General features: G+C 43.9%; 1 protein-coding gene across 4 annotated transcripts; it reads left to right on the forward strand.

The window, feature by feature from the left end:
• Positions 1-867: 867 nt before the first annotated feature.
• Positions 868-24,713, forward strand: SERPING1 (serpin family G member 1). Of its 4 annotated transcripts, none has more exons than XM_077320973.1 (9): positions 869-1,008; positions 2,341-2,410; positions 4,055-4,129; positions 6,948-7,428; positions 9,871-10,008; positions 14,659-14,862; positions 17,881-18,023; positions 22,477-22,696; positions 23,971-24,713. In XM_077320973.1, the coding sequence occupies exons 2-9, from the start codon at positions 2,354-2,356 to the stop codon at positions 24,216-24,218; spliced, it is 1,566 nt and encodes a 521-aa protein (XP_077177088.1). In that variant the 5' UTR covers positions 869-1,008; positions 2,341-2,353; the 3' UTR covers positions 24,219-24,713. The 4 variants fall into 4 exon arrangements, with proteins under 4 accessions (XP_077177091.1, XP_077177088.1, XP_077177089.1 ...); XM_077320974.1 differs by lacking the exon at positions 869-1,008 and adding an exon at positions 1,876-1,946; XM_077320976.1 differs by lacking the exon at positions 4,055-4,129 and having other exon boundaries at positions 868-1,008.
• Positions 24,714-25,795: the final 1,082 nt, after the last annotated feature.

Consider the following 25,795-nt stretch of genomic DNA (forward strand, 5'->3'; position numbering starts at 1 on the left):
AAATGTTAAAATGGAAGGCATGCATTGGCAGAGGTGCCTAAAGGCAGTGATGAACTTCTAGCAACTAATGCTAGGGCTAAAATCTGTCTGGAAACATCCTCTGTTAGGAATCCCTGATGTGTGGAAGAAACTCTTGGCAGTTCATTCACTGCTGAGGGAAATGCATTTTCTCCTTGCTCAGGAACACACTCATCAATTCATATTGTCTAAAATTCAGCCCTGATACTAGAACCAGATGCTAAGATGAGCCATGGTGACCCCTGGCACACAAGCTCTGCCTATTTAGACTGGCACCTGATAATTTCTGACATTTCAAGACATGCTCCATTTTGATGCCTGTAAAAACTGTAGTCCTCTGAAGTTCTTTCCCCAAACTTCTTTCTTTTAAAAAATAAATGAAGCCATAATTTCAAAGAAATACCCTTGCCCAGTTTAGACATGAATGCAAATTTTCACATGGCTACTCGTCAACACCCAGGGACACATGACTTCCCAATTAAGGTTAATTTTAACTCTCCATCAGTGATTTGGTGGCAAGTTGTTGCAAAGCATTCTACCAATTTGCTATCTGCCCCCCTCACCGCACATGCACACCAGGCACTAGGCTGATGAGAGTGGCTCCTAGTTCCACATTTTTAGCTTCTAGTTCCTTGTTTAATGTAGTTTGAATGGGGAACTTGGGTTTGATCAGATCTGCAAAATATACTTCAGCACTCAGTAGACCATATCTCTGTGGGGAAAACAAATGAGATCACTGATTGTGAAAGAGCTGCAGGCATGTCTTTCACACATCTGGCCCAGAAGGGGAAGATAGGATTTGGTATAGAAAAAAAACCTAAATTTTGGGTTGTCTGTAGAAGATAGGCTGTGCTGTCCTACTTTCTTCTCTCACTGTTATGTAAACAATGCCAGCACAGGATCAACCCAGGATGTAGCTGAGATCTTTATTAGAGACTGATTGTGAAAAAGTTGCCAGCAGGTGTGTCTCTCTATTTCTAGAGTTCACAGGTGGGTATATCTACTGGAAACACAGTTTAATGTGCTGTTGCACTCAGTGTATGGCTATCTCTTCCAAGGAATTCTTGCCTTGTAGCAGTCTTGCATCTTTCAGGCCACTGGCAAAGGCTGTCCTGTTGACTCAAGCCTTTTTAATAAGCTTTAAAATTATTATTACTGCTGCTTAATGTTGCTGGGGTTGTTATTAACCTGGTTTTCTATTGTTATATGCTGCTTTGGTATTTTGTAATGAATTTTAAGGTAGTTCTGAGTTGCCCCTTTTGACAAAAAATAGACATGTAAAAATAAATATGTGCTCAGATCAGATACACTGAAGGTGCTCCTTCAATTTTTTTTTTTGAAACGTCATATGCAAACACATTAAAATGTGTCACGGTAATATGAAAGATGGAAAGAAAGAAACAAGAAGGGTTAAGCGAATGGGAAAGCTGCAGGCAATTTACATGTGAATGATCTTGTCTGATGGTTGCATATATGTGTACTTTGCTGCATGAACACAAACTAGGGTTGGATTGCTAGTTCTAAAAGTGTTTTCAAACTATATACACTGGGAAATATACACTAGATTTTTTTACTGTGCATCACAAGCTACAGGAAGGAATCATACTGTTATTTTTTACTAACATTCACAACATTAAGAGGCCCTCTATCTGAAAGCTGGTCACCAGAAAGCAGAACAATAAAAGCAAGCTGTCATAATGCAAATATCTTTCAGCAAATTCTGTGTTTTCCTCAGGCTGACCTATGTCCAGCCTTTGCTATGATTTACGGGAATTAACCTTAATCTTTAACTGACCGGTGCCTGTAGCCAGCCAATGGGATGTGAAGCCCCCCCCCCCAGCTCTTTCCTCTCTCCTATGTCACTTTTGATATGCAGCTTTGCTAAGGAATGTCATAACATTGGGGTCCTATAGGGTGAAGCGAAGAAGGTAATTTCTTGGGGTTTGGTTTCTTTTTTATCAAGGAACTTCTTGCATCCTTTTTTTTTTTTTTTTGCAATTTCCCATTTCACTTTACAGTCCAATTATTTCCTTCCAACAAGAGGAGCTGGGAAAATAGAATTCCCCCAGATAAAAGTGAAACCAATGTTTTCTTTAGACATGTGATCATGTATTGCGAAAAATAGGAGAAAAGAGCCTGCAGGCAGCCAGAGGAGGAGGGAAAGAAGTTATAAGAGAGAGAGAGAGAGAGAAAACAAGTGACGGGGCAGATATCCTTCAGAATTCCTTCAGTGCATAGCTTGCTTCAGTCCCTGAGACAGCTGAAGACAGGGCAAGTGCATTCATCTTCTACTGGGATTAAATACGTATATTTCTTTGGCAGGCTCTCTGCCACCATGAAGACCTGGATGATCTTCATATATCTGGCCCCTACTGTGATAAGTATAGGATCGGTGAGTAGCACTTCTTTGCATCTCTTTCCCATCACCAACACCAACTTTGGAGTAAGATGTAGGATTTAAACTCCATTATATTTTAGAGAGTGGGAGCAGAACAATAATTGGTTATGCAGTTTCCCTAGTTTTCCAAATCTCTAATGACTGAATAGTCACAAGTTGTTAAATCCTTGGGAAATGCTGTCAAATTTCTTGATGAATTCTAATCCAACAGTTTCATGGTGGAGCCCCATTTGGAAATTCTTTTGTTGAAAGATTATGACTTTGAGTTAATCAGCCGAGCATCTTGGGAGACTAAAATGTTTTTGTTGATTTCTGAATATTGCTAACTTTATGTCAGATGTGTCTCTTTTTTTGCACAAACAGGCTAGTCTTATGTAGAGATCAGAAGAGCATTGTGGCATATCTCACATGGAAGGTTTACCAAAGGGATCATCTCAAGGTGCTATAGCTGATTTGAATTACCCAACAAAAGAATTTGAAAGGGAGACTAAAGTATAAAACTGCTGTATTAGAATTTCCCAAGAACTTGTGATTCCTGATGTATCACATATGTTGTGGATTTGAGAGCCAGCAGGGCTCTGGTCAAAATCAGGCAGGCTTTTCTGGGGCTGGGAATGACCAACAAGTTGGTACCCGCAAAGCTACGCTCCTTCCTCCAAAACTGGACCCAGAGAGTGGCAATGGGGAATGAGCTATCACGCTCCTGTTGGCTTCCTTGTGGAGTTCCTCAGGGGGCAGTGCTCTCCCCCACTCTTTTTAACATCTTTATGCAATCTCTGGACCAGTTGGTCCAGAGCTTTGGGCTAAGTTGTCATCAATATGCTGAGACATCCAGCTCTATCTCCTCATGGACAGCCGCCCAGACTCCCCCCCAGAACCATTTGCGAGATGCTTGGAAGCCATGGCTGGATGGCTCAACCCCTCCAAAATGGAGGTCCTATGGTTGGGAAGGAGGGGAGTGGATCAGGAGGCATATTTGCTTGTTCTGGCTGGGATGCAACTGACCATAGGGTTGGGTGATTCGGCCACTAAAGCAGCCGTTTCCGCCCATAGCAGCCAGCACCACGTAATGGGCAGGGGGGAGGCTAGGCAGAGGACTCGGATGTGATGCTCCTAGACCAGATTACAAAGTTTCCAAAGAGGCAGGACCTAGTGGTCATGGGTAATTTCAATTACCCAGATATCTTTTGGAAGACCAACTCTGCTAAAAATGAAAAGTCCAATAAATTCTTGACTTATATTGCTACCAAGTTCATTTCCCAGAAGGTGGAAGGGGCAAATAGGGGATTGCAATTTTAGACTTGATTCTTACCAACAGGGGGGAACTGGTTGATCAGGTGAAAGTAGTGGGCACATTTGGTAATAATGATAGTGTGATTTTGGAGTTTACATGGATGTTATATTATGTGGGGCCAGAGTCTGGTCTCAATGGGAATTTTCACTGGCAGTCCCGTTGCAGTACTAATAACCAAATTTAAGTATAATTTGATATAACTACCCATTTGTTCTTCATACACATGCTAAAAACTATGCCAGTCAGAGCCCAGGTTCTTTTAAAAGAGTGCATGTTTATTGGTTACAGTGATAACAGATCTAATAGATTTGTTTTTGTGTGTTTCCTCAATCTCTTAATTCAAGGTGGATAGTGCAGAAGGACAAGAACTGCAGCCAAATAACACTTGGAAGATCTTTCCGAAGTATCTTCACTTCCAGGTGTGACTGCCAATATGGATTAGAGCTATATTACTTTTTCTGCTGGTCCTAACATCTTTACAGTTTAGCATCCAACAAAGTTTATATTACCTTGGGCTAACAGAACTCTTAGAATTCAACTAGGAACTGTTTCTCTAGCTTAGAGATCTCTGCTTTAATTAATAAGCTCATTCATTTCATTTATTGTAATTGAAGATCTCTGCCTTCAAGAGCTGTTGCAACTTACATGCTTGTTCCAAGTTCATGTGCGGAAGACTATCATGTCCTGGCCCTCCTTCTATCTTAAAAGCACTATAGGAGAACACAAAAATAATATAGAAGTTAATGCTGACAGATGAACAAGGTTCCAGTATATCCTTGGTTCACAGATATTTCCTCAGCAGCAAAGCTAAAAAATTAGAAATAGGATAATAAACAATATAAATCTCAAATTACAATTTCCAAAAAGGGCCAATGAATAAATGAGACTTACCCTTTAAAGCAGCGGTCCGCAACCTTTTTCAGGTTGCGGCCCATTGCCAAGGGGTGGAGGGAGAGGGCGACGTGGGCCCCTGTGCATGCGCAGCAGCCCTGCACAAACGCACATGCGTGGACCTGCTGCGCATATGTGTTTGCGCCTGGTGGGGCGCAAACATGCACGCGCAGCAGTTTCACGCACCTGCGCTCTCGGCGGGGGTGCAAACGCGCACAATTCTGTGCATGCGTGCACGCATGGGGCTGCCACACATGTGCATTTGTGCTCCCGGCGGGGGTGCAAACGCACATGCACAGTGGTTTTACGCATGCGTGAAACTGCCACGCATATGCATTTGCGCCGCCGGTGTGCCAGCGGCCGTGCTTCCCTCTCCCCCCCCTTCCTCAGCAAGAAACATGCTGGGCCGCAAGCTAATCAGCCACTTTGGCAGCCGATTTTCTCGTGGCCCAGCACTGGGCTGCAGGCCAGGGGTTGGGGACCACTGCTTTAAAGCATAGAAAACAGATCTAAGAAAACACCAAGCTCAAAGTAGCCGTGTAGCTTTTCTTGCTCTAATAAAAAATGAAAAAAAAAATTGTATGAGTGATTTATCAAAATAGCATAATTTTATATGTTGCCAATACTTAATAAGCGATCAGTTTGAGGTACTATAGTTCATCTGTCCTCTGGATCATTACTGTTTAATCAGAAAGACAAAACTAAATAGCCATTGAGCTTAGCATATAATTAGCATGACACCCCATTTAAAGACATACCTACAATAAATCAAATAATTCTAAACTCAATTGATAACAACATAAATACTCAAAGCCAAGAAATACATTTATATAAAGGCATTCTGTTCCCATGAATGGTTAAGACCATGCGGATATAGAGTACAAAGTCTAAAAATGAAGTAACTCTCTTCCTGGAGGAGGAAACATTGACAGTTCCTATAGTCATGTTTTTGTCCTTTTCAGTACCTTTATGACAACAGCCTGGGTGTTATTTCTCTATAAAATGTTGAATCAAGAAGAACTTGCTGTCTCCTTTCCCATCCTGACTAACATTCTTTGGCATTGCCCTTCTTTGAGATTGGAATGTAAACTGACCTTTTCCAGAAGAACTATTACTCTCTGTGATCTGTGAGGGATACAGCATTATAGCAGTAACATTTAGTTAGTTGTGATATAAAATGAAGACAGACCTAAGATCTACCTTCCTGGAAAACCTAGAAGCAAATTGTTGGAATAAAGGAAAGTGGATGCAGAACAGAAGACCTGGGTATCTAGACAGCTTTTCTATTGGAGTCTACCTCCACAATTTTATACATCAGAGGAAGGTTACATTGTGAGGAGCCTTAGATCAGCATCCATGTAAGTTACTTCCCAAGAACAACTAAATTTTGCCAACTCATAATGAGCAATTCAAGGGACAAAAGTGTATCTAGATGTGCTCCAGCTGCATTGTCTGACAAAAGGTTGACATTGAAGTGTTGGTAACATAGGAACATACTTGACAACAAACACATCCGCCAATTGCTCCTTTTTGTGGAAACAGTTAAATATTCCTTGCTGGTGTGACTCTTTGTTCTGAATTAAGTCAACGTTCCCTTGAGGCAAGGGCTTGGCTGAAAGCGTTCAGGCTATTGCCGATACTTTTGCCCTAAAGGAAGATGTTTATAAGGTCTACCCAATTTAAGACAGTTCATGATAAACTTTTGGTTGTTGATGTTCTTCTAAACACTATTCAGGAACTAGTTTTCATGCAACACTTAATTGGTGAGAAATCATATAAAATGAATTGAGTACCGAACTTTTTAAAAGCATGCCACACTTATTTGGCTCAATTTTTTGGCATGTTAAGAGCTTTTGTATTGGCCAGATTATATGATCACTCTTTAGTAGTTATGAGGGGTAGGATTTTGTGCTTACCTAACTCAGAACAAATTTGCTTCTGTTCTTTGGGCAACATTGGTACTATTGCACATGTTCTCCTGGAGTGTCCATTGTATATTAGCCTCAGAAGATACTATTTTTCATCATGTCTGTCAGCCTTCTATGTGCTGATTAGGGACCCCCCCCCCCCCATCCTTGCACATGCAAAACTTTTTTATTGCTTTTATCTATTGGATAATAAATGATTTATAATAATAATTCACTGCTCAAAATCTATGCATTATAGAGTTTTTATTGAAAAGGAATATAGCTGATTTGTGATTTGAAATTTCCAAGGCCAGGAAACAGGAACTAGAGAAAGGTACTTAATGTGCTTTTCTTCGTTGATGGATAAAAACATCAGTTTAATAGTACATTCTTTACCTGTGATAAATTGTACAATATATGACTAATTTCTGTATGACAGGTGAGTTCAGATGATAATGAAAATAATGAAAGAGAGAATTTGAGAAATCCAGAAGAAGTGCTAGTAGAAGCAATTCCAGGGAATGAGGAAACTGCTGACTTGAAACCTGAATCTAACACACCAAGCAGGGAAGAAGAAAGTGAAAGCATTACAAATCCATGTCAACAGGACAGACTCCCTGGAAACCTCTTACTGGAATGTTTAAATGCCACAGAGCCATCACTTGGAGGTCCAACTACAGCAATGCCTACCACAGTTCCTACAACAGAGACAATTGAACCACCCCAGCGATGCCAACCACTCAGTAATCCATGGTCATCATGTAATGAATCCACAGTGGAGGATGAATTAAAGTTGGCTGAAGCTCTAAGTGAATTTGCAATCAATTTCTATAGGGCTGCAATCCAGCATGAGGACAGTGACTCTAATCTGGTCTTCTCACCCTTCAGCATCTCCATAATGCTTTCGAACCTCTTGCTAGGTAAGTCCTCATTCTCATGCTTGAACGCAGTATGGATCCTATTAAATTTGCAGAAGATACTAAACTGGGAGCGGTAGCAAACAGTAGAAGACAGATTCAAGATACAGGATAATCATGATAGGCTGGAAAACTAGGCTGAAATGCATAAAATGAATTTCAATATTGAAAAATGTAAAGTTCTGCATTTTGGTAGGAAAAAATCAAATGCATCATTATAGGATGGGAGAGAACTGTCTTGGCAGTAGTATGTGTGAAAAGGATCTAGGGGTCATAGTACACCATACACTGAACATGAGTCAGCATTGTGACTCAGTGGCTAAAAAGGCAAATAGGATTTGGGGGCTGTATCAAAAAAAGTATAGTGTTCAGATCGTGCAAGTTGATAGTACCACTTTGCTCTGGTTCGACCTTATTTAGAATACTGCGTTCAGTTTTGGGCACCACATTTGAAGAAGGATGTAGACAAACTGGAGTGTGTCCAGAGGAGGGCAACAAAGATGGTGAGGAGTTTGGAGACCAAGACATATGAAGAAGGGTTGAGAGAACTTGGTCTGTTTAGCCTGGAGAGAAGATAACTAAGTACTTAAAGGGTTTCAAGTACTTGAAGGGCTGTCACACAAAGGATGGAGCAGAATTGTTTTCTGTTGCCCCAGGGGGTAGGACCAGAACCAATGGGATGAAATTAATTAAATAGAATTTTTGGCTAAACATCCGGAAGAAGTTCCTGACAGTTAGAGTGGTTTCTCAGTGAAACAGGCTTCCTCCAGAGGTAGTGGGTTTCCTTTCCTTGAAAGTTTTTAGGCAAAGGCTAGATAGCCACCTCATAGAAATGCTGATTCTGTGAATTTAGGCAGATTGTAAGTGGCTGGGCAGAAGGGATTGTGTCCATGCTTAGCTCTTGTGGCCCTTTTTTGTATGCCCAGGGAAATGCCGATCACCACTTTGGGGTTGGGAGGTGAATTTCCTCCAGGCCAGACTGGCTATTGATTGTTTTTTGTGGGGGAGGGCATCACCTAGGAATGGAATTGGAGTCACTGTGGTGGAAAGATAGTTGTGAATTTCCTGCATTCTGCAAGGGATTGGTCCCTTCCAACTCTAGGTCCCTTCCAACTCTAGGATTCTATGAAAACAGTTATTACACCCTTAAGACTGCTGTTTTTTTTAAGTCAATGTCAAACTACAGTTCACATAAAAATATCATGTATCACAATGTATGAAGAGCTGCCTTGCGTGTTTCCTATGTCATGAGCAGCCACAGTGCTTAAAATCTTGACTCATATATGATTAACTAAACAAAGGTTTTCTCATAAAGAAAATGTAACCTTTAAAGCAGTCCTCATACCCTTTGTATAGATTCCTCATTTGTTCCCACACACATTTCCATCTCTTTATATCACATTCTCATATTGTTTTTATAAGATGATTGTGTGACTTGCTACACCACCTTCATCATTAATTTACTTAAAGCATCTTCCCTTGTGCTGATTGTTAGTGCTGGGACTCAGTGGGGACTGTGTATTTCTTGCAAATTCTTTTGCTCTAACAATTTGAAAACCAAATTGTGGATCCACTTGATTCTATTCCCTCCATTTTCTTACATTCCTGTTCATTTTAGTCTGTTTGCCTCTACAGTGATCACATGCCTGACTGTTATATTAGGGAACCTTCTATGTCTGATTTCTTAGCGTGTGTGTACAAATATACATAATTTCAGACGTTAGTGTACTGGGGGTTTTTTTGTATACACATTATCCTCCTTCTCCAGATTAAGCTTAATTTCTGTTTCTTCTCATTTTCATCAGAACTTTAATTTGCACAATTGTGAGTGGCCAGCCTTCCTATCAGTCACGAAACCATGTGACTTCTACCTTTAAGGCAAGCCATGAACAATATTGTTTGGCTGTCTCTTGTGTGTCCCACATCTACACACCCACACAAAGCCACCCACACTTCTCATAGCAGTTTTTAAAGTATTAAAAATTATTATACTTTAACAAGTAGCAATGCTCTGAATTAACACATACAAATAAACATTCAATGTTACCATGTCAAAATGTAGAAACTTCTACTCTAAGGAAAAAGATGAAGGGGAGGAGGAGGAGCTGGTTCTTATATGCTGCCTTTCTCTGCCAAAAGGAGTCTCAAAGTGGCCTACAATCACCTTCCCTTTCCTCTCCCCACAACAGACACCCTGCGAGGGAGGTGAGGCTGGGAGAGCTTCTGACAGGACAGCTCAGTCAGAACAGCACTATCAGGGCTGTGATGAGCCCAAGGTCACTCAGCTGGGTGCATGAGGAGGAGCAGGGAATAAAACCTGGTTTGTCAGTTTAGAAGCCACCACTCTTAATCACTACACACATGCATATTTAAAAAGAAACTTGGCTGAAGAGAGGTCTTGGATGCCCAATTATTTCTTTCTGTATTCATACCTTTGCCTTGCAGGAGCCCATGGACAAACCAAAAAAGATCTTGAGGACCTGCTCTCCTATCCTGAAGAATTCACTTGTGTTCATGATGCAATTAGTGCATTCCGCAAATCAGAAGCCATGAAGGCAGCCTCTGCAATTTTTGCCCAACCAGGTGAGTAACTTGCTAGTTCCAAGAGAGATAAGTTCATCTCTGCTTGATGAGGTAGAACAATTCTGTTCAGTGGGATCAAATTATGTACAGGGTACTCAAAGATAAAAACAAAACAGATGTGTTTTGGACAAACAAAGAAACCAAAAATCTCTCAATTGTAAAGAAATCTCAACATCTAAGAAGAAAACCTCTCAGAAGCCTGTAACAAAGAACTTCTATGATAGCTAATTTATATGTTAAAACTTTGATTCCTCATTTCAACAGCCCTTTTCTTCTATGTAAAATAAAGCTTTGTTAGCTGTGGACAATGCCTCAGTGTCATTCTGACAAAGATTAAAGTAAAGAGGACTCTTACACCTTTCAGGAAAGTATAGTCAAAAGATCTGCAAGTGACAGGGTGGGACAATCAGCTTCATTTTATAACAAAGAAACCATGCCACAAGAGCAGCTCACTCTGTGAGGGAACAACTTTATTTTGGAGGGAAAATTTACCTGAGTTTGGAAGTACATTTTTGTATGTACATTTAGATGCAAAATGAGTGTCATGTGAATGCTTTTAACACCTTTGGGCAGTGTATAGCATGAGAGTTGCTATTCCCTGTAGTTTTGTAGTAGATCAGTGTTGGGAACAGCCCGACTTCTCAACAAAACCCCACTCACTCTAGAAGGATCCGGGTTCCAAAGCAAGGGAAACTGGCACCAGCAACTGACAGACCTGCCCATCAAAGGAGGCTCAAATCATAGAATCATAGAATCATAGAGTTGGAAGGGGCCATACAGGCCATCTAGTCCAACCCCCTGCTGAACACAGGATCAGCCCAAAGCATCCTAAAGCATCCAAGAAAAGTGTGTATCCAACCTTTGCTTGAAGACTTCCAGTGAGGGGGAGCTCACCACCTCCTTAGGCAGCCTATTCCACTGCTGAACTACTCTGACTGTGAAAAACATTTTCCTGATATCTAGCCTATATCGTTGTACTTGAAGTTTAAACCCATTACCGCGTGTCCTCTCCTCTGCAGCCAGCAGAAACAGCATCCTGCCCTCCTCCAAGTGACAACCTTTCAAATACTTAAAGAGGGCTATCATGTCCCCTCTCAACCTCCTTTTCTCCAGGCTGAACATTCCCAAGTCCCTCAACCTATCTTCATAGGGCTTGGTCCCTTGGCCCCAGATCATCTTCGTCGCTCTCCTCTGTACCCTTTCAATTTTATCTACGTCCTTCTTGAAGTGAGGCCTCCAGAACTGCACACAGTACTCCAGGTGTGGTCTGACCAGTGCCGTATACAATGGGACTATGACATCTTGTGATTTTGATGTGATGCCTCTGTTGATACAGCCCAAAATGGCATTTGCCTTTTTTACCGCTGCATCACACTGCCTGCTCATGTTTAGTTTACAATCCACAAGTATCCCAAGGTCTCGTTCACACACAGTGCTACCTAGAAGCGTATCCCCCATCCAGGAGGCATGCTTTTCATTTTTCTGACCCAGATGCAGAACTTTACACTTATCTTTATTAAATTGCATCTTGTTCTCATTTGCCCATTTTTCCATTGTGTTCAGATCTCGTTGAACTCTGTCTCTATCTTCCAGAGTATTTGCCAGTCCTCCCAATTTGGTGTCATCTGCAAACTTGATGAGTAGTCCCTCCACCCCCTCATCTAGATCATTAATAAATATGTTAAAAAGTACCGGGCCGAGCACCGAGCCCTGAGGTACCCCGCTACTCACCTCTCTCCAGTCTGATGAAACACCATTGACAACAATTCTTTGAGTGCGGTTCTCTAACCAATTCCCTATCCACCTAACTATCTGAAAATCCAGATTGCAGTCCTTCAACTTATCCATCAGAACATCATGGGGAACCTTGTCAAAAGCTTTACTAAAATCCAAGTAAATGACATCAACCGAATTTCCCCGATCCAGCAAGCCTGTTACTTGGTCAAAAAAGGGAACTAGGTTGGTCTGGCAGGACCTGTTGGAGACAAATCCATGCTGACTTCCTTGGATCACCAAATTTTCCTCCAGATGTTTGCAGATCGCTCCCTTTAATATCTGCTCCATTATCTTCCCCACAACAGAGGTCAGACTCACTGGTCTGTAGTTTCCTGGGTCATCCTTCTTCCCTTTTTTGAAGATCGGAATAACGTTTGCTCTTTTCCAGTCCTCCGGGACATCTCCAGTCCTTAAAGAGGTTCCAAAGATGATGGACAAGGGCTGTGCAAGTTCTTTGGAAAGTTCTTTGAGTACTCTCGGGTGCATTTCATCCGGACCAGGGGATTTGAACTCATCCAGTGCAGCTAAATGCCTCTCGACAACCTCTCTATCCATGTTAACCTGCCACCCAGACACTATCCTTTGGCTACGGCCATCTCTAGATGTGCCTAAACACTTTGACCTGTGGGAAAAAACAGATGTAAAATAGGCACTAAGCCTTTCTGCTTTCTCTGCATCTTTCGTTAGAGTTTGTCCATCCGCACCCAACAGTGGGCCTATTGCCTCCTTTACTTTACGTTTGCTCCTCACATAACTGAAAAATCTTTTCTTGTTACAATGGGCTTCCCTGGCCAATCTTAGCTCACTCTCAGCTTTGGCCTTTCTGATGATTGATCTACAGTGCCTAGTAACCTGTAGGTACTCTTCTTTAGAGGTCTGTCCTTCCCTCCATTTCCTGAACATTTTCCTTTTCTTTCTTAGTTCCTCTTGAAGTTCTCTGTTCATCCAAATAGGCTTCTTAGAGCTCCTGCAGTGTTTTCGTCTTTCTGGGATAGTCATTGATTGAGCATGCAATAGCTCTTGTTTGAGTAGCGCCCACCCTTCACATCAAAAGACACCGATGCAAAAGAGTTCCATGGCCGAGGGCTTGTCCCGAGAAACGAGAGGAAAGACAGCAGCATGAGTGGCTGAGAAGGGATCGGGCAGCTAGGAAGCGCACGGATGAAACTGAGGGCAGAGCGTCTGACGCGGGATGGAGAGACCCGGAAGGACAGGGGGAGGGTTCTTGAAGACTCAGGAGGTGGAGGCAAGTGGATGGAAGGGTACGTAAACGGGCAGGTCGGCGTCTATGAGGAGGGAGGGGCTACAGAGTAGTGACGGAACTATGCTGAGCCCAGGAGCCAGGGAGCTGAAAGTATCCTAATACAGCAGTCCCCAACCCCCAGTCCGAAGACTGGTCCCGGTCCGTTGATCAGTCAGTACCGGGCCACGGCTCCTCCTCGTCTTCCCCGGCTGCTGCTTCGGGGGCTGCCCTCCCACTCTGCTGCCAGCTCACCTTTGGTGTTCTCCAGCAGCCGCCTTGGCTGGGGCTCTCCCTCGGCATAGCACTGCGCAGCTGCTGCTGGCAGCGCCCCCTAGCGGGCAGCGGGAAGTCAGGAGCACAGGCAGGAAAGCAAGTGGAGCAGGCGCTCAGGTGGCGGCAACATCTCTTGGCAAAAGTCTACCCCCCCGGCCCTCAGTAAAATTACCGGTCCCCGGTAATAAAAAGGTTGGGGACCACTGTCCTAATAGACTCCGTTCTGAGACACCGTCTCCCAAGGAAGTATCATTCCTACCCGAGTCTTCCAGTTCCTGACATCGTGGCAGATAAAAAGTGACAGCCAGACCCCACGGACCCTGACAGACACTTTTAATCCTTGAATTTGTATTAGTCCCCATTGAAGAGAAAATTTTAAAAATGTTTATTGCCATGGAAATAAATATAATCTATTATTACTATTGCTATTATTATTAATATTTATTATTTATTTATTTTTCACATTTATATAAAATTTAAATTTAATTAAAATTATTTATAAAAATAAATGAATAAATAAATATTACTATTATTATATGATGTTATCTTTTGTAAAGGGATATGTTCATAACTACTGTATCTAATTATAATCAGCATTTGTTAATCAGGTGAAGTTATAGCTTTGTCATTTAATATTCCAAGAGTATATATGTAACCAATGAGGTAGTGGAAATACTAATGCTACAATATAGACCAGGCTTTCTCAAGCAGGGTTTCATGAAACCCTGGGGTTTCTGGATAGCCCTGGAAGGGTTTCCTGAATGGATGAGAGTTAATTTTTAATATATTTTTTAAAAATTTTAAACGTTTATTGGTTGATATGGCCATATATGGTCATGTTGACTCCCCCCCCCCTCTGATAGGTCTGAAGTGCCCCAAATGGGCACATACACAGCTCCTCTTCCCAACCATATTTTGCATGTTCACACCATTTCTGGGGTTTCTCAAAGCTTGAAGAATGTTTCAGGGGCTTCTCAACAGTAAAAAATTTGAGAAAGGCTGATATAGACCAAAAGATAATGTGGTTAGTATAATTTAAATAGTAAATGCTTGTTTAAACTAAAATTGTAACTAGAGACATCTGGATTTTCCATTCACACTCTGTTTTTGTAATCTCAGACTTGGAGTAACACTAATGGTGACTGATAAACATATGATGCTCTTCTCTTATCACACATAATCTATAAATCCTTTTGATCATAGAAAATCTTTCAGGTCTTTTCAGTAGTTATAATTATTACTATAATATAATTGCCTGGCTCCTCATTTGGATTAGAGGTACTCCTACAGAATAAAGCATATGACTTTCCAATAAGGAGATATTTTAGATTGTCTCTCCTTGATTTTCTGACATACAGGCCTCATCTGGAACCATGATTTCGTCCAGCTGTCAGAAAAATTCTATCGCACTGTGCTATGGAGTCTCACTAATGACAGTGTCAATGATGTAAATGAAATCAATGACTGGGTAAGAAGAAATACTGACTACAAAATCAGAAAGCTCTTGGATCAGCTGGATCCAGATGTCCAGATGGTGCTTGTCAATGCTGTCTACTTTCACTGTAAGTAGGAAGTCCTCAAACCTTTCAGCCTCACAGACACAAAGCTGACCTTGGCCTTGAAGCCCTCAATGGCAGGCTATCCTTGGGAAGGCAGCAGCAGCATGAGTGGCCGAGAAGGGATCGGGCGGCTAGGAAGAGGCTATCCTTGGCCAGTCAGAGTCTTGATCATTGATGGCCTCATGCCAGCCTTTGTCATTTGCTCCTTATAAAGCCATGCCTGCACCTCCTCCCCATCAATAAGACCTGGGGCCCCAAGAGGAAACAGAACCTGCTGGACAGTCTTCTAGATAACTTATTCAGATAATTTTTCCAATTCCTTAATTCAAAACTACTTAAAATATGTTGGACATGGTTGATCTTTAGAATGACTTTCCCTTGTCCTTTATCATGGCTCTTCCCCCAGTTATTCATGATCCCCTTTCTCATCTAGCCTTCATTCCCCTTCCACATGATTCATTCTGATACACTCCAGCCCTGTCCTCCCAAAGGTTCATAACCTCCAATGTGCCTCCCCCTCTGCTCTGTTGCTTTCCCACTGTACTCTTTCTCTCCTCATCGCTGCCCAACTAAATCCCATGATGAGTCTCCACAATCCTTGATTACTACTTACTCAGTAGCCTACCGTCCCAATGCAGGCACACATGGCAGACACTTCAGGATACTTCACGCATCCGAGGGTTTATTAAAATAAAGTTCCAAAGGCTTTGATAATTGTTAGACATAATTGACAGCAGTGGTCCCCAAGCCCGGTCCGGAGACCGGTACCGGTCCATGGATCAGTCGGTACCAGGCTGCGGCTCCTCCTCGTCCTCCTCCCTGGCTGCTGCCTTAGGGGCTGCCCTGCCACTCTGCCGCTGGCTCACCTTTGGTGTTCTCCGGCAGCTGCCACGGCTGGGGCTCCCCCTCGGTGTGGCACTGTGCAGCAGCTGCTGGCAACACCCCCCAGTGTGTGGTAGGAAGTCAGGAGTGCTGTCAGGAAAGCAAGTGGAGCAGGGGCTCAGGCGGCGGCAACGTCCCCCGGCAAAAGACTACCCTCCCCTGGGCCTCAGTAAAATTGTCAGGCATTGACCGATCCCCAGTGATAAAAAGGTTGGGGAACACTGACACAGCTTTAAATCCAAAAGAAAGTCCAAAAGTAAAGTGATTTAAGATTCAAGCTATGGTCAGATGCAAGGAAATCCATCCAGAATATAGGCTATAAGAGCAGAGAATAATAAACACGTCTCCATGCAGCCATTCTCTTTTTGGCTGCTTTTAAGCATCATGCTCAACAACTGTTAATCAGTGATGAGCAGTAATGTGCTGCCAGCCTGGCTCTGTGCCTCCTGTCTTGCAGTTCCCTCCTTGTCTTCCTCCCATGCTGTACCCGAGGTTCTGGTGACAGGGGAGGAGAACTGGCCAGCTGATGATTCTCTGTTGCCAACTCAGGGCTGAGGGGCCATTGAAGTGGCATTTGGCTGTGGATCCGTGTCTGACTCCTCAGAGGCAGCCTCCTCATGCAGGGTTTCTGGCACTGTCGGTGGGTCTGGGTCAGGACTGCTGACTGCCTCTTCCTCAGAGGAGTCCTCTGCATCAGTGGTCCCCAACCCGTGGGCCGCGGCCCGGTGCCAGGCCGCGAAGGCCTTGGCACCGGGCCGCGGCTCCCTCTCCCCGCACCCCCCCCGCAGTAAAAAACTTCCCAGGCCGCAAGCTTGCGGCCTGGGAAGCTTCTTACTGCGGGAGGGGGGGAGAGGGAATCAGGGCCGCGGCCGCGCATTTCGCATGCGTGATGTGCGGCCGAAATCGCGCATGCGTGACACTTTCGTGCGGCATGCACAGGCGGGCAGTTGCCCTGCCGGTCCCCAGCCTCAAAAAGGTTGGGGGCCACTGCTCTGCATCACTTGGCTCTGCTAGAGCCTGCTGGACCACAACTTCTGCCAGCCCCATCGACTCCTATTCATTTACTCCATGTCTGAACTCTCCACTAAAGCCCTGCTCATGATCTGTCCTGTATTCCTAAGTTTTATTTTGTTAATTTATTATTAGACTTATTTCCTGCCACTCCCAGCAAGCTAGCTTATTGCGAGTTACACAATAAAACCTTACATACAATAAAACCTCATTAAAATGAACATTCACACAGCACAAAACAGCATGGTGGTAAAAACAGAAACCCCTCCCACAGCGGCATGACTGCCAGTAGGGGTGTCAAAGGGACTACATCAGCTGGCCACACCAATGATGTTCCAGAATTTGGTGGCGTATCTTCCTTAGGGGGACCCATCTGATCTTATCCCTACACTGATATCATCCATAGACCCAGAAGCTCCTGCAGGGCCCTCACCTCTTCTGGGAGCACATCCCACCAGGTAGGGACCAGGACCGAAAAGGCCCTGGCCCTGGCCCTAGTTGAGGCCAGGCGAGCTTCTCTGTTGGTATCTGTAGAGCCCTACGGAGGGCATAGGGTGACAGATGGTCCTGCAGATATGTGAGTCCCCAACCGCGAAGGGTCTTGAAGGTCAAAACCAGAACCAAAACCTGATCTGGGCCGCAAATGCAACTGCGTCAGCACAGGCTGGATATGGGCCCTCCAAGGTGTTCCTGTGAGAACCCTGGCAGCCTCATTTTGCACCAGCTGCAATTTCCATGTCAGAGACAAGGGCAGGCCCGCGTAGAGCAAGTTACAGAAATCAATTTTGGAGGTGACCATTGCATCAATCACCATGGCTAGGTTGCATCAGTAGTTGCTTTATTTGGGAGAGGTGGGGATTTCACTTAGAAAGTCATCATGGGTCAGTCCCTCCTAGTTCTGTAGTCACAGTTAAATCCCCCCCCCACCTCTGCAGTTTCTTTGAAACATTAAAAAGAGAAATCTGATCGCATATTTCCCATTAGTCTATGAACTCATAACCAAGTATAAAGTGTTCTTTCTTGTTATTTTCTTTTCAAAAATGTGCAGCTCAGTTTAATAAGCCTTTCTAGGTTGTATGTATAAATAATAAGTAACTTCTCTGTGATCCAAGTGCTTTATCTTTCCAGCCAAGTGGAAGACCATATTTAGGAGAAAAGATACAATAAAGGAAATGTTCTACCGCCCTGGCCTCTCTCCCTTCAAGGTGTCCATGATGACCAGTAAGAAATATCCATTGGCTTCCTTCACTGACCACACCTTGCAGGCCAAGGTAATGCTCTTGACCTAGCTGGATGAATACTGTTAGGTGTCCCTACACTTTTCTGAAGAGCACTAATGAGCATCAGAAACATGTGTTTGTTTTTTAATTCTGTTATCTACAATTAGTCAAATAGTAAATGACTAGAAGCAGATAGACAGTGCAATCCTAAGGGCCTCCCGCACAGTGACTGGCAGCCACCAGTGTAACCGTGGCACCACTAATTTCCTTCCTGAAGTGGTTGGTTCATGAGTAACTGCCAGGTAAAAGTTTGTACCTGCGTTTTTGAGAATGCAACCACATCAGAGTCCCTAGCAACTGCACCAAAGCATCCCATCCAGGTGTTGTGCTTCAATGACTGGGCCATATTGGACAGAACAGGCAGAACCAATCAGAGTCTGGCAGGAGCAAGGGCCTAGGCCTGTGTTCATCACAGCTCAAGGGCAAGAAGGAGCATGGCCAGGGATGCTTACTGCATGTCTGCAGCACACACTCCCCCCCCCCTTCAAAGGGACTATGTCTTGTCACAGTCCCTGGGTAGCTGACAGCTGGCAAGGGCCCCAGCAATTCTCCTCCTGCAGAGACCTCAAGAGGGCCCTTGACCCACACAGTACAAAGGGTGCTCTTACCTGGGGATGGGCACAGGGAGATGTACAGGAGAGTTTGTCCAGTCACAGATGTCTTTGGTCCACTAGCAGCAATTCCCAACAGCCTGGCCACACAACTGGGGACATCCCTGGTCCACCTGATAGGCCAGGCTTTCTCAACCAGGGTTTCAAGAAACCTGGAGGTTACTTGACATCCCTAGAGTTTCCTGAATAGGTAGGAGTTAATTAATTTTTATACATTTTTAAAAATTGTTAAACGTATGACCATATTGTCCATGGTGTCGCGATGGGTCGGACACGACTTCGCACCTAACAACAACAACAATGACCATATATGGTGTTGTTGATCTGCCCCCCTCCCAAAATGGCCAATGATGAGCCTGGAGGTGGTGGGAAGGGGAGTGGACCTAGGTGGGCATGTGCACAGCTATTCTTCCCAACCATGTTCTGCACAATCACACCATCTCTGAGGGTTTTTGAAGTCTGAAGAATGTTTCAGGGGTTTCTCAATGGCAAAAAGTTGAGAAAGTTTTCTATAGGCAGTGGAGCAGGAGGGGGCCATCTGAGTGGGCCATTATGTAGTATATAACACTGCTGACAGGTTCTCCAGCAGCCTCTGGATGCACACCTGTCTCTCCCTGGCATCCCTTGTGACAGTAAGCAGGCCTGCCTAGTGCCTGGAAGTCACAAGTCACACAAAGTGACCTTTCTATGCATTGGTGGCCCCTGGAGAAAGTGACAGGGAAGAGTGGGGTAGGGGTGGGTTGAGCCGCCATGAGCTCCTGGAGCCCAAGCAAGGGGGCTGAGTCCTTTGCATTTCCAGGGGTACTTGCAGCCATATCATCCAGTTCCAGAGGCTGCTGCCTACCTCTGCCTTCCCCAGTTCCTCCTCACTCATCACACAACACCTTGATGCTGCAGCCACCTACTATCACAGCCAGCATCATTGCCTGCCTGATGACCTCAGCTCTGGGCAGACCCTCTGCCACTGCCCTCTGGAAAGGTACAATCTGGGACATGAGGGCACACGTGCATTTCCAAGAAGGGCTGAATAATCCTTCCAGCACTTCAGTCAACATCTCCATCTGAGTGGCATGTCCCACTCTGCCACCATGTGGCAGACAGTGGTATGCGGAGGTTGAGCTGGTCCTGGTAGTTACAAGGGCTACGCTTGCATGTTCCACCACCAACATATATAGCAATGCCTTCTCAGCCTCAGTCCAGTTAGGCTGGCAGTGGCCAGCACCACAGCCAAATATTGCTGCAGTCATGCGACTCATACTCTGGGAAATGTCTTGTCCCTTTGATAGAGGCTTAATGTGTAGAAATAGGCAGGTGAAGCTTTTCGTGGCAGGGAAATGATATCATTTGGCTAATAACGTCTAATTAAGGCTCTATGAAACAGACATTCCCTTCCAAATCTTCAACTTTACCATGAAGCAGCATCATTGACATGGATAAAAGAATGGTGACTTCTGAAAGATACTAGATTGTTGGAAGTAGAAGGTTTTAATAAACATTTTAGTTGGCACCAATATATCTGGCATGATAAAGATGTTATACATAAAGAGTTTAAGGACCATTGTATAAGAAGAATCTTAATAACAGTCTGGAAGAGATATAAAAACAGGATGGAACCTTATACCCCATTATGGCTCTCTCCGGAAGAAATGTCTAGACTTTTGGGATTAAAGGAAACCCCTAATTGGTATACCTATAGGGAATTGATTTTTATGGAAAAACTGTTAAACTGAAATCAAGAGAAGACCTTTCAGATCATAGGATAGATTGGTTTTTATATTATCAAAGGCAGAATTGTTTAAAATACATAAAGAAAAGGGTTTCAATATACAAAAATCTAGATTTCAAAATATTAGAACAGGAGGGTAAAGAAATTTCAAAAATCTCCAAGCAGCTGTTAGAATGGAATATGGAAGACGAAAAAGTCAAAGAAGTAATGATTTCGTGGGCTAGGGATTTTGGCAACACGGTGAGTTTGGACACTTGGGAAAGGTTGTGGAAGTTTGATATGCGATTCACCCCTTGTTATTCTATTATAGAGAATATTTATAAAATATTTACCGTTGGCATCTTAGTCCAGTTAAGTTAGCTAAATGGAATTAAAAAATAGGTGACAAATGTTGTAAATGTAAACATGTTAAAATTTAATTTTGAAAAAAACCCAGAGTTATTTCTGTTGAACCTTTTGGAGGGCAGGGTCCACAAAGATCATAGAGTTTTATTTATGTACTAGAAATAAAGCCCATTTTATGCCGAAATAAAATGGGCAGTAGGCCCCCGTCCCCGGGGAAGCCTTTGCAGGGCGAAGGCTTCCTGAGGGCTGGGGGGGTGGGACGGGCGGAGATCGGGCCCCCGACCCTGGAGCATGGCTGGGGCTTCTCGAGCCGGGAGAAGGGTGAGGGGCCCCCACCCCACCTGGGACCATGCCTGGGGCTTCTTGAGGCCGCTTCACCGGCCAGGAGAAGCCGGAGAGGTGGCCCGAAGCCGGAGAAGGCGGGAGGGCGGGCGGCGGAGGCTTGTGCAGGGGCCAGGCGCTCCTTCGCAGCCGTGAAGGAGCGGCTGGGCCCGGCACAAGCCGGAGAAGGTGACCGGCGGGCGGCGGACGCTTGTGCCGGAGGCAGGCGCTCCCTCGTGACCGCGAAGGAGCGTCTGGGCCCGGCACATGCCGGAGAAGGCGGGCGGCGGAGCTTTGCGGCTCCTGATTGGCCCCCCCGAGTTTTTATCTCGGACAGGGCCCGCTCTAACTCCTTCCCAACAGCCCTTACTGGATTATTAAGTCCATGGCGCGCTGCGCCACAGGTGGTTTAAAGATGCTACTTCTGCAGCCAGAATTGTTTTTGCTTCTAAATGGAAGAGCCCTGATATTCCCTCAACAGAAGAGTGGTTAAGAAAACTGTCGGACTATGCTGAAGTTGCCAAATTGTCTGTCATCTACAAAGATCCCGATCTTGGAAAATATGCAAAGCAATGGACATTGTTTTGGAATTATATGGAAAAAAAACTATCCAGACTTTGCAAAGATTTGTAAAATTTAACATAGCAACAGCAGGTTCTAAGCATAGTTATGTCACAGATTTAGGCTTACTATTTCATTTGTTAGGACTAGGGGAGAAGTCTTGAATATATATTTGTATTTATTTGTGATTGAATGTTTGATGAATTTATGGATTAGTGATGGGTATGGATATTTTGTTTGATATCACAATAACGTATTTGAATTGAAAAAAAAAAAGAAACAGACATTAGCTTTATCTAAGCTACTTGGCAAACACACCAGAATCTCACCTTGTTTCTAATCATTTTATAGGGGAGCCAGCTTCCCCTGGGCCCTATTGAGGGGAGGGGTGCCAAAATAGAAGGGGTGGCATCATGCCATAGAACTTCAGATGACAAGGAATGGAGTTCACTCTGAGGTTCACTCTGGAAGTGACATTGCTGGGATGGCAACTCTAATGTTGTTCTCAGCGGGCCTACTGTTAATATTTTACTATGGATCTCTGAGTACCAAGTCTGTTTTGGCCCTGTATTGTCCCCCCCCCCCCTTGGCAGCATCCTTGAATAGCACAGGTTCTTACTACTGAAGTGAGATGCATTTTTAAACTCCTATCATATACCATAAGAATGATTTTAGGGATTTCTTGAAGAACCCAACTAACCCCTCCAAATATTGAGGGTTTTTTCCTTTGGGGGGGGGAGGGGAGCTGTAAAGCACAAAGTTGCCAAGCAGTTGTGTTTTGCAAATCCTAAGTCAAGAAGAGGAAGGAGATAGTCATTTAAAACAAGGTGCATGAGAATATGGAAGAGACATAAAAAACTAATACCATTTGTTTTGCTAGGTTGGTCATCTACAGCTGTCCCACAACATGAGTCTGGTAATTATCATGCCTCGGTCCCTGTCACAGAGTCTATCTGAGGTGGAAAAACGTCTCAGTGGGGAGATCTTCAAGTCAATGATGACCAAGCTGGAACACACACCATTCAAACCAGCTATCGTGACTCTTCCCATGTTCAAGGTGGACTCCTCCCTGGACCTCATGTCCATACTGGAAGAGATCGGTAAGAAAAGGGAAATAGGAGGTGGGAGGACCAAAAGCAAAAAGAGTCATCAACATTATCATGTTTCACATAGTAAGTTATGGGGAAAATCTCATCATCCAGGGGCATATTCATATTTGTATTTTTCTAAGGAAGCTGCTTATACACCACATAGGAGCGCTGATTCAGCGGCTTCAGGTGGAAATGAGAGGAAACATCCATATAATGATGGATGTTTTCCCTCATGAATTAAATTATAAAGGTGCAAGGATCAATGTACTGTAAAATAAACAAAAAGGAAAGGGAAAATAGGTAAAGCTGAAGACATTTTATTTTATGGTATGCTGATTGCTGTGTCTCAGTAAACTCCTCCTCCTTTCTTTACAGGCTTGAAGTAAATGGGAGCCAGATTAATACCTGTCATGGCAGGTCAAGTTCACTGTAGAAGTGTAGTTCTTGTTCACTATAAAAGATCACAGTAGAATGAGGAGAAATCCTCATATATGAGGAAGAGGTCACTTTTCTTCCCTGATTCCAGATACCTTCCTCCCCCCCCCCCCCCCGGTAATCAATTTCATTGATAGCTTGCAAATCTGTGAGGCTACTGGACACATCCTAGATATGAAGTTCAAACCTGCACAGCTGGTACCTCCTAGTCTTGCTACAGGAGACACTTTTAATAGGAAGTATGAGTGATTTAGGACCCACTCACCCCCATTCACACACACGAGCGTCTTCAGTGGATCCTGTTTATTAAAGAGTTCTGTCATTCAGATTTAATCCTCAGGTGTGTTGGATACCAATTTGGATTGGAACTCTGGCACTGAGGGGGATGAGGCTTAGGCTTTCCACCTGTGCTGTTTTCTAGACCTGAAATAGCCCTGCAGAGCTGCTATTTGCCCAACATGTGGGTTTCCACAATGGGGCAAATAGCTTCTCCCCAGGAACATTTCAAGAGATGTAAAGAGCATGGGGGGATGGTATTAACCCCTTCTTCATGTGCACCGTGACCCCAGGCCAAGTCAGGCCAATGCCTGCCTGGGAATACCCTGAGCCACATCCCATTTTCATATTCCAAGCCAAATGAAGTCTACCAGCCAAGAAGACACAAATCCAGGAGCTTTATTGACATATTGGTTTAATAATGACTTTGCAGTATAGAAGCTGTGCAAGCCTATGCTGAGTGATCTGTTCCCACATGGCTCAGATTAAGGGTCCAGGCTTCTGTCGTGCATTTCCCAAGAAAGGGAATAGTTGATGTCCATGTATTCATTCCATCCATTATTCTCCTCTAGCATATGGTATTTTCTTCGATGCCAACCTGTGTGGGATTTCTGCAAATGAAGATCTGGCAGTGTCCAGTGCCCGGCACAGAGCTGTGGTAGAAATCAACGAGGAAGGAGTGGAGGCAGCGGCCGCCACAGCTATTTCCTTGGCTCGCACAGCCAATTTCTTCGAAGTGCAGCAGCCTTTCATCTTTGCCATAATGAAAGATGATAAGTTTCCCCTCTTCCTGGGGCGCATCCACAATCCACAGGCATGATAACTTCCTCCTCCTTGCTCCAGTCACTTTCTGTCTGGATGGTGTCACATCTTCCACCGGTCAGATTGTCCTAAACTCATCTTGCAGTATTTATGCATGATGCTTTGCTTGGCTGTGGTGCATGCACAGAGTTCTTTAGATACCTCTTTCTTTTAACCAATTACTTTAAAAAAATCTGTTTCCACCTTTTGCTGAGGTTGGGTTCTCCTTCTGCTGTAAGTTCTCTCCAACTTATTTTCTCCCTCAGTGCTCATTTATGTGATAAACTGAAAAGGATGTCTCATCTGCCAGAGGCCTTCTTTCCCCAGGTGTGTCCACTGCAAGAAGCCTGTCAGCCTCTTGCATTTCCTTCTTCTTGATAAGGAATTAAGAGGGATCATACCTGCTTACAGGAGTGTTATTGTCGTGTTTCTGTAAGAGTGTGCTGGAGGAAATTTGTATGGGAGCCATTGTATGGGAGTGGCGGGATATAACTCAAATAAATAATAATAATAATTTGTGGTCAGAGTGTTTTATTAGGGCAAGAATTAATATCAGTTTATTAGCTGAATTAGAAATATAGGCCTCATTCCCACAAATGGTGAATGAGGGGATAAAACTGTGTCTGGGTTTAGATGGTAGGTGGGTGATCAGCTGATTTAATGTTCCTCCCTGTAATAAATTTCTTGAACATAGACGACTAGCATGTTAAAAAGGCAGTTTCGCTAGAACAGCTCTCTCTGAAATCTTGTTTCCAGAATGCCTGAATAGTTTTTGTACATAGCTCTGTGTGGCTTGCAAGGCCTCCCCCGTTCCTTCAGGCTGATCCCTGCAGCCATCCCACGTTTCCATCCAGTGATGTTGCCCTTTTCTCTTGGTTCCCAGAGATACCAAAAACAAACTGGGTAATAACTGCTGCCAGCAATTCTATTTTCTGCTAAATGGAGCTGTACATATATTTATTTGTCGATTTGTTTGTTTACTGCCCTCCCCTGAGGCTCTATTCCTGTGTTGTTGTTTAGAGGTTGCCACACCACCTACTTCACGCTGACCAACTAGCATGGGCCAATCAGTGGCAATATCACAATTTTGAGCTATTGCGCTCCAGTGATCGCAGCGTACCCTCTGCCCCTTCCCTACCATGCTCAGAATAGCCAGGTCAAATGGGCATGATATGGTTCCAGATAGCAGGCTTAGAGCATTCAAAGTGAAAGATAGATAGATTTCTTAGAGCTGGGACTTTTCTCCATTGTTCCTTGCCACATGAGCAAGATGGAGTCCTTAGCTAAAGCCTTAATGCATGGTTTGTGCTTCCCTGGGCAAGGGCTGTAGAAGAGAGAACTACTTCCTCAAGGCTTGAGAATAGATTCTAGCCCTTTGCCTGTCCACATCTTTGTTCCTTTGAGTGTTGCATAATGCTAAGAAAATTTTATGTATTGGTTTGTTTGTTTGTTCATTTATTTATTTATTTATTCACATTTCTATACTGCCCCTCAGGACAAGTTGTCTCGGGGCGGTTCAAAATATAAAAATCAATAAAATACAATATAAAACCCCCTTAAATATAAAAAAGCCAAAAGACAAGTGGCAGCATATTT

Source organism: Paroedura picta, chromosome 2, assembly GCF_049243985.1.
Source record: "Paroedura picta isolate Pp20150507F chromosome 2, Ppicta_v3.0, whole genome shotgun sequence".
Taxonomy (NCBI): domain Eukaryota; kingdom Metazoa; phylum Chordata; class Lepidosauria; order Squamata; family Gekkonidae; genus Paroedura; species Paroedura picta.

Coding starts and splice junctions, on each gene's coding strand:
- SERPING1 (XM_077320973.1), top strand. CDS start 2,354: ATGAAGACCTGGATGATCTTCATATATCTGGCCCCTACTGTGATAAGT. Junction 2,411..4,054: donor CTGTGATAAGTATAGGATCG/GTGAGTAGCACT, acceptor TCTTAATTCAAG/GTGGATAGTGCAGAAGGACA. Junction 4,130..6,947: donor CGAAGTATCTTCACTTCCAG/GTGTGACTGCCA, acceptor TCTGTATGACAG/GTGAGTTCAGATGATAATGA.